A 13,438-nucleotide genomic window follows, 5' to 3' on the forward strand; every position below is an offset into this window, starting at 1 on the left:
CTGTGCTATCTCTCCAGCCCCCAGGAAGATAATTTCTAACCATCATTGTCATAGTGGCCCCTTCTCAGTCCTAACTGCACCCCCCTTGTGGCAAGCTTCCTACCAGGGACCAGTCCAAGAGAAATATTTTACATTGTGACCTAATGAACATATAAAAATGACATTTTCATTAAGGTATACTTAGCCTTGCTATGATAAATTAACTTTTTTTTTCCAAGCGGGGCACACTCGGTGATGCTCAGGGCTTACTCTTGGCTCTGTGCTCGGGGATCACTCCTAAAGGGGCTCAGGGACCATACAAGATACCAGGGATCAAACCCATGTTAGTTGTGTTCAAGGCAAGAGCCCTACCCAGTGTCCTATCTTCCAGCCCTGATAAATACACTCTTGACAGCCTCTAATCTGTGTTAAAGGGGAATACCCTGCTAGAAACAAACTATATCCTGATGTATAACTATGAAGAGTTACTACAGTATTTTTATAAGGAAAATCTCAATCTTAGAACATCCTTTATTATGTCATTAAAGAAAATTTAATGTCACTAATGAAATATTTTTGAGGGTTTTGGGACCACACCAATGGTACTCAGCATCTCTCCTGGCACTGTTCTTAGAAGTTGCTCTTGGCAGAGTTTGGGGAACCATGTGGTACCAAAGATCAAACCCAGGAATCCCACATGCAAAGCATGTGCTCGGCCCGTTGAGCTGTCTTCCCAGCCCCATAATTAGATACTTTTGAATCTGCTTTCCATTCACATTTAGAGTTTGCACTTGAAACTCAGTTAATACAAAGAACCAAGTTCTTAAGTATTTTAATAAAATTATCAACATAATAGATACAAACCATGGAGAAATATAGATAAAGGCATTTTTCATTTTTTTCTATTACAGTTTTTTAACTTTTTAATTGAATCACTGTGAATGATGCAATTCAAAATCACAACACAATTACAAAGTTGTTTGTATTTGAGTTTCAGTCATACAATGTTCTTTTTTTTTTTTTGCTTTTTGGGTCACACCCAGCGATGCTCAGGGGTTACTCCTGGCTTTGCACTCAGGAATTGCTCCTGGCAGTGCTTGGGGGACCATGTGGGATGCCGGGGATCGAACCCAGGTCGGCCGCGTGCAAGGCAAGCGCCCTACCCGCTGTGCTATCGCTCCGGCCCCAGTCATACAATGTTCTAACACCCATCCCTTGAGCTGTACACATTTAATTAATTTGTAATTAATTTGTAATTTTAAAGACATTTGTATATTATGCCTTTAGGTTAAAAAGAAAACTACCCTTCAGATGGATAAGTACATGAGTTAATGTACTTGCTTTGCATTTGGTTGAATGGTTTAAACCCCCCAGCACCATATATGGTTCCCCCAAACCCCACCAGGAGCTATCCTTGAGCACAGAGCCAGGAGTAAGTTCTGAGCACCGCCAGGTGTGTCCCAAAACCCCCCCCCCAAAATAAAATCTACCCTGAATTAAAAAAAATAATAATTCAATAGAAATTATTGTTTAGGGGCCAGAGCAATAGTCCAGTGGGTTGGGTGATTGCCTTGCATGTATCCAATCTAGATTTGGTCCCCAGCACCTCATATGGTTCCTCAGGTCCCACCAGGAGTGAGTCCTGCCTGCAGAGCCAGGAGTAAGGCCTGCACACAACCAGGGCTCTGGTGGTGAGTCCTGAAAAAAGTATTGCTTATTGGAGCTAGAGAAATAGGGCAGCAGGTAAGGCGCTATTTGATTCCCAGCTCCACGTATCTTCCCCCATGCACCTCCAGGAGCGATTCCTCAGCACCGAGCCAGGAATAAACCCTTAAGCACCACGAGGTGTGGCCTCCCCCTCAAAAATTTTTTTGTTTATTGATATGTGCTCTTATTATCTAGATTGTACCCAGTGATTCTGGAAAAGTCTCTTAAAATAGAAGGCAAGAAAATACACTCTCATTTTTTTAGAGAGAAAGAGAAAGAGAGAGAAGAAAAGTGCAGAGAGGCAGGCTGGTGGAGGTGGTGATGGGGAAAACGGGACACTGGCACTGGGAAATGTACACTGGTGGAGGGATGGGTGTTGGAACACTGTATAACTGAAACCTAATCATAAACAACTTTGTCAGCGTCTATCTCACAGTGATTCAAGAATAAAGTGTTAAAACAAACAAATATATCCTCATTTTTTTAATAAAAGACCTCCCCATCTGTTATTTCTTCTTTTCTGTATCATGACAGTGTGCAAAAAGGTTTGAGGAACTGAAGCTCAGGGGGTGTTCCCCGGTGGACAACCACTACAACCCCATAATGGCTACAGGAGAAAACCCTGTGGAAACCTTAGCCCTGTATATCAAATCCTCGATGCTTGATACACAGGGAGAGTTTCAGGAGTCCCCTGTTGGTGAGGATGCCGTTTCTAAAACAGGTAAACTTGTCCAGAGGGTAATTATGCAAAACATTATGCAATTCAGTAAACTACTTTGTTTAAAAGCTAATGTAAACATTGATTGAAAAACCCGTTTCTGTCATCTTGAATTTAAAAAATTGTCTTTGCTATATTAAAAAAATGTTTACAGTTCAAACAGTATTATCAAAAATAATCTGTTAATATAGCTTAGACAATATAGGGTAGATAAGGTGCTTGCCTCGTATTTATCCAGCTCTGATTTAGTTCCTAGCAGTGCAGAAAATGGTCTCATGAGCACTGCTGGGTGTAGCCCAAAACCCCAGAATTGTTTTTGGTTGTTTCAGAAAGAAAACCATACTGTTGATTTGAACATTTGCCCCCTCTCATGTATACCATATCATTATTTTTTTAAATCCTGAGTGTAATAGAAGGAATTTGTGATCCTCTTTTAGTGCTGTTCCCTCAGAGTACCCTTAGAAATATTACGAGAAATTACCATCTCTTAATTATCTGACAAAATACTATCTCTTAATTATCTGGAAAGAAAAATGCCATCTTTAGCCCTGGAAACCATGCCTTTGCAGTGTAACCACTCAATAATTAAAGACTATTCTCAGCTAGAAACACTAACCTCCCCCCTTTGTTTTTGTATGTGTTTGTTTCTGTATTTAAGGAAGACATAGTTTAGCTTCCACAAGGAATTGTTCTTCAGAAAGTGAAAATGGTACTACTCGTAATGGTGGAGAAAAGACTGAAGAATCTGAAGGGTAGGAGGCTGGTTCTTTGCTAGATAAGATTTTCTATGAATATCCACTTTAAATTACAAAGTATATAATTGGTAATCATATACATCAGTTATCATAATTTAGGAATTTCATATTACTCAGTTGCTGAAACAGTTGAAATCAAGTTAGTTCACACGGAATTGTAAAAAACATTACTTGATAACTGTTATTTACAAGTTGTTTTCCATATGAAAAATTCCTCTTTTATACATGTGAGGGATAATATCTCAACGTAAAACTTTGATGAATACAATTTAAAACTCAAAAATCTCTGCCATTAGTTTCCAATTTTATTAAGAAGCTGATGTGTATTGTGAAATGATTTGAATGTATCTACTCACTTTATAAGCATTTAAAAATGCATCTTTCGATGTATGGCAACTATGACTTATATTTTTATATTTTACATACAATAAAGTGCATGTATTTTTCAGTTTGATTAATTCATTTAATCAAAGTTTATTAGTTTATATAACCATCACTCAAATGAAGATTTAAAAATTTAGAAGGCCAGAGAGATAGTACAGAAGGTAACGCATTTGCCTTGCACACAGCTGACCTGGGTTTGATCCCAGCCTACATAAGGTCCCCCAACCACTGCCAGAAGTGATCCCTGTGCTCAGAGCCAGGAGTAAACCCTGAGCACAGATGGGTGTGCTCCCCTGCCCACAACTCCACTGCCAAGATTTCTTTTTCACCATCTCAGAAATGTCTTTATATATTTTTTAGGTTTGTTCCTTTCTTGTGGGGGTGGGAGGTGCCTGGGTCACACTCAACTGTGCTCCAGGCCGTACTCCTGGCTCTGAGTTCAGGGATGACTCCTGGTGGGGTCTGGAGGACCATACATGGTGCCAGGCATAGAACCCAGCTGATGGCATGTGTGCAAGGCAAACACCCTATCCACTGTCTCTTTACCTCTATTTTTCAGTTTTGATCATTTTTCACACAAGATATTTATTAATACATAATTTCTGTACGATAACATTTACCATTTTGGAAAAATGCTGGAGATGAATGTTGTACAGCAGTGTACCATGCCACTGTCTGCCACTTACTAATGACTGAAATGCAGGCCACGGATGTAGCTCATTAGTAGAATACATCCCTTGCATGTGTGGTGTCCTGGGTTCAATCCTCAGTACTCAACAAAAAAAAAAAGCTTAAGTTGGTTCATTATATTGGTTATTTATATTTTACTACCAAAAAAAAAAAAAGACACTTGTGGGACTGGGAGATGACTCAGAGGGCTGGCATGCATGCTTTGCACACCAGGGCTCCAGATTTGATCCCTGGCACCGTATAGTCCTGAGCCCCAGTTGGAGTGAACTCACAAGCACAACGAGGAATATCTGAAGAACATAAAGAGAAATTTACAATTTGTGTAATTCAGTGATTTTTAGTTCATAACAATTTTTAGTTATAATAATCTGGTTTCATACAAACCACACAACATTATGTTTCATTATCTTGACCTTTAACTATTTACATTTGATCATAATTTCTTGGGAGTATTTTGGCTACATGAGGCAATCAATGCTCAAGGGTTAATCCTGGTTTTGCACTTAGGAATTACTCCTGACAGTGCTCAGAAAACTATATGGGATGCTGGGGATCAAAGCCAGGTCAGGTGCATGCAAGGCAAACATCTCTCTAGCTTCAATTATGAACATAATTTCTTTGCAAGAATAGTTTGTAAAGAGTTCTTCCCTTTTTTAACAGAAATGTTGATTTGTCCTCCAGTTTTATTTCAAATGTACTTTGTGGGGGCAGGGGGATGTATTACTGCTTTTTACAATAGTACCAATGTTATTGTTTTATACTTATAGTGTTGTTAAGTTTGTGTGTTTACAATAGTATTGATGTATATGGTCTTCATATACAGTTAGTTACCTCACCTCACCACCACCAGAGTGACCAAGACCACCCATCACAGGACCCCACTACTGTATTTTTGTGTGTTAGAAATTTATGAAGTTCAAAAGAAACTGTAAAGCAGATAGCCCTTTTTTTTTTTTTAGCCCTTTTCTTTTATAATGACATGGAGTCAGTAGTGTATCATATCAGTATTTCCAGTTGAGCTGATAGAATTTTCAAGAGAGGGCCGGAGAGATAGCACAGTCAGTATGGTGATTGCCTTGCTTGTGGCTGACCCATGTTCTATCCCTGGCATTCCCTGGCATCCCATCTGCAAGTCCCATCCCAGTCCTGAAAGCCCTACCAGGGATGTTTCCTGAGTAGTGCAAAGCCAGGAGTAGCCCCTGAGCATTGCCAGATGTGACCCAAAAATAAACCAAAAGAATTCTCAAGGGAAGATAAATTCAAGGAGTTTCACTTTTTAAGCACTCTTTGGTATGTTATTTAAACTTATTTTAAAATATGTATATAAAAGCGCATGTAGTCTTCAGAACCTTTTACTTATTTATATTTAATGTCACAAACTTCCAGCTAAGTAGATAGATTTTTAGTATTTGTTAAGAATAATTTTATCTTTTTCCTATTTATGAACAGTAATACAATTTTTTTTTTGCTTTTTGGGTCACACCCAGCGATGTTCAGGGGTTACTCCTGGCTTTGCACTCAGGAATTGCTCCTGGCAGTGCTTGGGGGACCATATGGGATGCCGGGGATCGAACCTGGGTCAGCTGCGTGCAAGGCAAAAGCCCTACCCGCTGTGCTATCGCTCCGGCCCCAGTAATACAATTTTAGTATTTAATCTATATCTCCTGCTCATTCACACACATATACATGTAAAAGTGCTATTTTATATTTCTCACAAGAATCAGAACATGTTCGGGGCTGGAGGAATATCACAGCGGGTAGGGCATTTGCCTTGCACGCAGCCGACCCGGGTTCAATTCCCAGCATCCCATATGGTCCCCCGAGCACCGCCAGGAGTAATTCCTGAGTGCATGAGCCAGGAGTAACCCCTGTGCATTGCCGGGTGTGACCCAAAAAGAAAAAAAAAAAGAATTAGAACATGTTCTTTTAGGTACAAGAGAGATAGTACAGCGGTTAAGGTCAGTGCGACCTGCACTGACCTGCACTACGCACCATCGTCACATAAGGTCCCCCGAGCCCGCAGAGAGCAATGCCAAAGCAGAGGCAAGAGTAAGCCCCGAGCACCAACAGGGTGACCCAAAACAAAGAAAAGTATTATTTTTTTTTGCGAATTATTTTTTAAGTTTTAATGAACTTAAACCTTAATATTTTTAAGCCATATATTAGTCATACAGTAAAAGTATTTTCATTTTATTAAGTCAGAATTTTAGCCAAAATTAATAATAATCTCATACGAATCAAAACAGATGAAAAATACTGAGTGTCAAACCCTGATTTGTGGTCAGAACCTCCAAGTACGTTTTAATTTTATACTTTAATAAGTGTATCATTTTTGTTTGGTTTTGGGTTTTGGCCCGCACTTAGCTATGCACAGGACTTACTCCTGACTCTGTGCTCAGGGATCACTCTTGATGGGCTAGAGGTGGGTACCATACGGGGTCCCATGGATGGAATCTGGGTCAGCTGCATGCAAGGCAGGTGCTTACCTACTTTACCTGCTATACTGTCTTCTCCAGCCCCAAATGTCAATATTCTTGTCTCCTCTTCTAAATCTAATAATTTTGTTTCTATGTAATATATTTATGAAGGCCAAACATGGTGATACATGTATGTGATGAAGCAAAAAACTTGAAAGAAGATTTTATTTGCCCACGGGATCTTTTGATAGCAGAAATGAAGTACTTTGCTGAATATTTATCAATGGATGCCCAGCGCTGGGAAGAGGTGGACATTTCAGTTCATTGTGATGTTCACATTTTCAACTGGCTGATAAAATATGTTAAAAGGAACACCAAGGAGAATCAAGACTGTGAGATGCCCAGTTTAGGTAAAAGATAATCTATTGTTTATTTTGAAGTGAAATTTGTGTGTTATCCCTTAGCTGCTTTAGGCCAAAATTAAAATGTGGAAAGTAATTTGGGCATTAGTATTTATGCTCACATTAATAACTGTCAATTAAGAAATAGACATTTTTCCATTTTATTAAGTTATAGTGAATTTATTAATACATAGCAAGTGGGCTATTCTCTAGATTAGCAGTTATGCAGGAACTATTGAGTATCCTCTTTAAAAGAAAAAAATGTTGTCTAGTGTTTTGCTGTACTTAGTAATACTTAGGTCTTACGCCCAGCTGTGCACTCAGGAAATATTCTGTCAGTGTTGTGGGAGCTGGCAGGGGGAGGTCGAGATCGCGTGGGATGGCAAGCTTGCACCACATGCAAGGCAAGCTTCCTACCCACAGTACCATCTCCCTGGACCCCTAGAGCTTCTCTTCTAGAGGACCTTGGCGGTCATAGTACTTTGCTTAATAACACTATGCATTACTTCCCTGTCTTTTTTTCTTCCTTTTCTAAATTTCTGTGGCAGAGGTCCAACTCAGGACCTCACACACGCAAAGCAAGTGTTCTACTGTTGAGTTACTTCCCAAGCTCTTTTTGTTTTATGTTGACCTTTGTTCACTTGTTGCAGAAGTAATAGAAGGTAAAAACTTTAGCACGCATCAAGGCAGGGCACCTAACAATACTGGTGGACACTGTAGTCAACATCAGGTACTCATAGTTAAAACTGAAAAAAGACCTATACAGGTCTTAAGAATGTTCTTGAGGTTGGAGCATATGCCTGACGTGGACTAGGCCCCACATTCAATCCCTGATTCCTTCTGGCCCTGGATGCACCACCACGTGTACCCCAAGTTGCTCCTGAGAGCCACCAGGGTAATCCTGGTGCCCCAAGAATAGAGCCATGAGGTCCACAGGACCAACTGTCATCAGGAGTGACTTAAGTCAGACAATGAAGAAAACTGCAACAGTGGCAATGCATTTGTAGCCACTGAAGACACTTACTTACATGGATTATTATAGTGAAAGAGTTTTTTTTCCTTAAATATACCTTATAGGAGATTACAGATTTACTAAAATGGTAGCTTAAGCTGGCATTATTCTTTCCACTGTATGCCTCTGAAGTCTTACCCAGACCCCATTTAAGAAGTAATTTTAATTCTTCTACTGTACTAAATTTTCTATTTCAGAATTTTTTTTTTTGTCACACCAGCAATGCTCAGGAGTTACTCCTGGCAATGCTTGGGGGATCATAACGGATGCCAGGGATCGAACCTGGATCAACTATGTGCAAGACAAACACCCTCCCCACTCAACTATTGCTCCAGCCCCTATTTCATAATCTTTTTAATTTAACTTACAGCAATGTAGATTATGGTGATGGGCACTGGAGATAAGACCCGACCTTGCAAGGCGGTCCTGAAGCGAGGCCCTGCAGAAGGGAATATCTGGGCAAAAGTTGGCAAGAACAGGGTGTCAGTGCCAGGTGTTCAGCCTTGAGTCTCACTCAAACTCCTAGTAACATGTGCCAAAGACACAGAAACTGTCACGTATGATTAGAGGTCATCCTAACTGTAACATCTAGCCTTGATTAGGATTGGACCGGGCCAAAGTACAGTAGGAAAGGTAATAAGCCAATGTGTCCTCCACCATGAGGAAAAACTCTTCCACAACATAGCAAGCATTCAAAACTTTTGAAATAACTTTACTAAAAATAGCTGCATCATTTGCAACCATTTAAATGCATAGTGTAATTATTTAAATTTTTTTCTCATTATATCTCTATTGCAAACTACAACACCCAAAAGGAGAAAGAACAAAAGGGAATGCCCTGCCGCAGAGCCAGGATGGGGTGGTCGGGATGGGGGTGGGGGTGTGGGAGGGATACTGGGAACATTGGTGGAGGAGAATGGGCACTGGTGGAGGGATGGGTAAAATGATCACTGTATGACTGAAATGCAAACATGAAAGTTCATAAGTTTGTAACTGTACCTCACATGAAAAATAAATAAAAATTTTTTTCTCACTATGATTTTAGTATGATGAATAGCTTCAAAGTTAATTATCTTCTTCTCTTATTTAGTTAAGAAGTATACATATATCATAACTTAGGCTGTAGTCGTTTTTATTTTATATGAATCTAATTCTATGGCAGATTTACTGTATTTTGTCTATTTTTTCAAATTTTAACTTTTCATTTTCTGTCATATCTCTATAAACTACTAGCTATAGTAAGGTTAAATTAATTGTTCTTATAATGTTACACCTTTTAAGTTTAGAAGAGACTATTCTAAGGAGACTGAGTTTGAAATCAAGAGGAGAATTAATTTTCTCTCTCTCTCTTTTCAGAACCAGGAAATGTTATTTCTATTCTTATTTCATCAGAGTTTTTGAAAATGGATACACTAGTAAGTATTTTTAAAAGGCTCTTTTATTCATCTATGCTTTATTTAACATATACTTGGATTTTTCAGTGTCCAGAAAATTCTGAAGCCATCTTACTGAATTCATTGTTAATTCAACAGTGTGATTCTTTTAGAATAAACTTAGAGTTTTTATTGAGGACACTTCGTTCTGTTGGAAAGGGGTTAAGGCTACTATGTATCATTTTTGAAATTTTTTTTGTGGGGGGAGGGCAGCACCCAGTGGTGCTCAAGGTTTACTCCTGTATCACAAGGTTTACTCCTGTATCACAAGGTTTACTCACGAATCACTTCTGGTAGGGCTTGGGACCGTATGGGATACAAGGGTTGAACCCAGATTAGCTGCATGCAAGGAGAGTGCCCTGCCCACTGTACTACTCTCATGTATTATTGCCAGTGTTCCTTGGCATGAAAATTATTCACTAGATTTAGATATCAAAACTCACAAGGATGCTTTTAGTATATGCGTTTTTTTGTTAATCTTTCCCTGAAGTAAAATTAATATCAGAAAAAAAGTATGGGAGGAACAGTGGGTAAGGCACTTGCCTTGCACATGGCTGACCTGGGGACCAACCAGGGTTCAATCCCCAGCATCCCACATAGTCTCCTGAGTTTGCTGGAGTGATCTCTGAGCACAGAGCTAGAAGTTAAGGCCTGAGCACAGCTGATGTGGCCAAAAAACAAAATAAAAAAATAAAATCTCAAAAATTTTTCCCTAAATGGTGGTGGGAAGGAGTAATGGTGGTGGAATTGGTGTTGAAATATTGAATGTAATCAATGTAAACAACCTTATGAAAATAAAATTTTAAAAAAATTTTCCCAAAAGTTTTCAAAAAATAAATAAACTTCAGATTAAATAGAGGGAAAGAAAGACTAAGCACAATGTAACTGCTGCAACTGAAATTTTTCCCCTACAACTCAGGGGTCTTAAACTCCCTACTGTGCGTATTCCTAAGAAGTCATATCTTGTATGTTTGTGTTTCTGGACAAAGATTTATACCTGCCACAACCATAAATATTATTCCTATTTTGATTAATATATTATTTGAAATTATAAGAAGGTTGAAAATTCTTTTTCTACTCTATATATAGAGATATCATTTTGACTTACTAAACTACTTTAGTTAGTATAGATGAACCCAAATAAGCAAAATTCATTTAATCCTGACACATGAATCAAGCTTTTAAATTACTTTTGTCTTTGAAAGGACTTATATGATATTATCATCCATGTCCCTTTTATCAACATCCATTTTGGGGGTTTTCTTTTTTTAGGTCGAGCAATGCATTCAGTATTGCCACCAAAATATGAATGCCATAGTTGCTACCCCATGCAACATGAACTGTATTAATGCAAATCTGCTCACACGTATAGCTGACCTGTTTACACACAATGAAGTTGATGATTTAAAAGACAAGAAGGATAAGTTCAGGAGGTAATTTTTACATTTAATTTTAAATAAACTATTACTTTTGGTTGAAATATACATTTTATTATTAAGTAGAATATCTTAATTTTAGAATAAAGTTGTATGTTTCCACTTCAACTGAAGCAAATTTATCCAGAACTGCTGGCTCAAGTAAAAAAAAAAGTAGTTATTTTTTATTATGTATGGAATATATAATGAATTGCATTAAAATCATTAAGATAGACCTAGTATAAAGGAAATAGTGGTATGAAATGAGTTTAACAATGGTCATATAACTTAGGAGCTATTTAGATCATAGCAAGAATAACTTCATTCTAAGAATGAGTGGCAGCAAGGAGGAATGGTATGATGTAATTTGGTGGTGGTATGGGGGGTAGGAGGGTAGGGGTGGAAGGTTGAGCCATACTTGGAAGGACTTTTCCTGGTTCTGTTTAGGAGTTACCCCAGGAGGTCCTCAGGGACTGTATGTGATACTAGGAATTTGAACCAGGATCAGTTACATACACAACAAGTATTCTAACTCTTGTACAATCTCCTGACCCTGATGAGTGGATTTGGGGGTTGGAGAGGAGTAGTGTGTAGGGCACTTATCTTGCACAGAACAAACCCAGGTTCAGAACTCGGCACCAGATTCCATTTTCCAAGCCACACCAGGAGTGATCCCTGAGCTCGGAGCACTGAGCACAGCTGGGTGTAGCCCAAAAACAAACCAAAAAAAAAAAAAATCGGGTTTTTTAAATTTTGGTTTCATTTTGCTTTGATTTTTGGGTCACTCTCAGCAGTGCTCAGGACTTACCCCTGGCTCTGAACACAAGGGAATTATCCAAGAGCTAATTTCTTGGAAACAAGATTGAGACCTATACATGTGGCCTGAATAACAGCAAACGTGACAGGAAGGAAACTAGTAATAGTTTGTGCTTATAACTGGGATTAATCACATGTAAAAAATATACTGATCAGTCATATTATATATATATTTGGAGGAGGTCATGCCTGGCAATGCTCAGGGTTTACTCCTGGCTCTGTACCCAGGAATTACTCCTGGCGGTGCTCGGAGTAACAGATGGGATGCCAGAGATCGAATCTGGGGTAGCCGCATACAAGACAAATTCCCTACCACGGTACTATCACTCTGACCCTAATGATAAGTCATATTATATATAAGGGTGTATTTAACTTTTGTTGCTTACTTACTCTGTGTCTGATACTCTTTAGAAACTTTGGACAGGAGAGAGAGCACAATGGGGAAAACCCACACTTACATGCTTGGGTTTTCTTTGGCTCCTCATATGGTCCCGTGAGCCCTGCCAGGAGTGATCCCTGAGTTCAGAGCCAGGAGTAAGCCCTGAGCACCACCGGGTGTAGTCCCAAAACCAAAAAATAAAAATAAAAACTCTCTCAAGCTGGATGATAGCTCAAAGAGCTAGTGTACATGCTTTACACAAGGCAGGCCTGGGTTCAATCCCTAGAACCGCCTCTGATCCCCCCAAAGCACTACTGGGACTGACTCCCGCCCCCAACCCTCAGAAACATGCAGGAGTTGTCCCCCAACCCCCCAGAAACATGCAGGAGTTGTGTCCTGCTAAATCAAACATAAACCACTTCATTATCCTCATGAGGTATATGAGTTTGAAATTATGACCCCCATATATATTTTTTTTTATTTGGGGTGAGCATACCTGGCAATGCTCAGGAATTACTCCTGGTGGTGCTCAGGAGACCATACGGGATGCCAGGGATCGAACCCAGGTCGGCCATATGTAAGTTGGCCACATGCAAGGTACTTTACCCGCTTCCTCCAGCTCCTGACCCCACATTTTAAAAATTAGAAAGCAAAAATCAGATTAAGTTGACAAGAGCATATATCACGTTATTGGTAGATCCAAAATTGTTAAATCTCAAAGATCTTTTTGGTGTTCAATAAGAAGGATAAAAAGCAGTAGACATCCATCAGCTTAATTCTTTTTTCATGCATTATACTTTTAAAAAAAATTTATAAAGTTGTCTACAATGTTAGAGTACATTTACTATTCGAACACCAACCCCACCACCATTATACCTTCCCACCACCGTATTTCCATCCCAAATCCAAATCCTGACCCCCAAGGAGAACCAAAATAATTTATTTTGTATTGCTTGTTGTGTATAATTCACTAAAAAAATGAGACAAAAAAGGTTTCTTAGAGAAAAGTGTATTTCACCCAGGAACCATTAAGCCCTTCTATAAGAGATTAGTAACATGTTGTTAAAGGTTAAGGCTTGTGTTTTATGTGTGTGTGTGTGTGTGTGTGTGTGTATACAATATATTTCCCTAAGATTAGTTGCCTTCTACTTTAAACTCAATCAAATGTGGTATGGCATGTTGGTATATTGGTGGTGTAAAGTATGAGAAGTTGCCCAGTCCAGGAATAGACCCACTCATGGATGAGGCTCATCCGAGCATGTAGAAAGCGGCTGTGAGCATGGCGGTGGTTGAGTTCTGGAGGTTTTTGGCTGCCAGCTTTATTCTTCTTGT

The 13,438-nt window shown here is 39.1% G+C and overlaps 1 protein-coding gene across 2 annotated transcripts in view; it reads left to right on the top strand.

Moving 5' to 3' along the window:
* The window catches only part of SANBR (SANT and BTB domain regulator of CSR), a 49,163-nt gene that overhangs the window by 9,169 nt on the left and 26,556 nt on the right, over positions 1 to 13,438 (top strand). Inside the window, exons 3-7 of one of the 2 annotated variants that reach the window (XM_055122471.1) lie at positions 2,221 to 2,407; positions 3,063 to 3,156; positions 6,822 to 7,060; positions 9,420 to 9,478; positions 10,769 to 10,929. In XM_055122471.1, coding sequence (XP_054978446.1) covers positions 2,221 to 2,407; positions 3,063 to 3,156; positions 6,822 to 7,060; positions 9,420 to 9,478; positions 10,769 to 10,929 — 740 coding nt within the window. Of the gene's footprint in view, positions 1 to 2,220; positions 2,408 to 3,062; positions 3,157 to 6,821; positions 7,061 to 9,419; positions 9,479 to 10,768; positions 10,930 to 13,438 lie in introns of those variants that run through there. The other variant, XM_055122472.1, reaches the window with a different exon arrangement.

The sequence above is a fragment of the Sorex araneus genome, chromosome X (genome assembly GCF_027595985.1).
Source record: "Sorex araneus isolate mSorAra2 chromosome X, mSorAra2.pri, whole genome shotgun sequence".
Taxonomy (NCBI): Eukaryota; Metazoa; Chordata; class Mammalia; order Eulipotyphla; family Soricidae; genus Sorex; species Sorex araneus.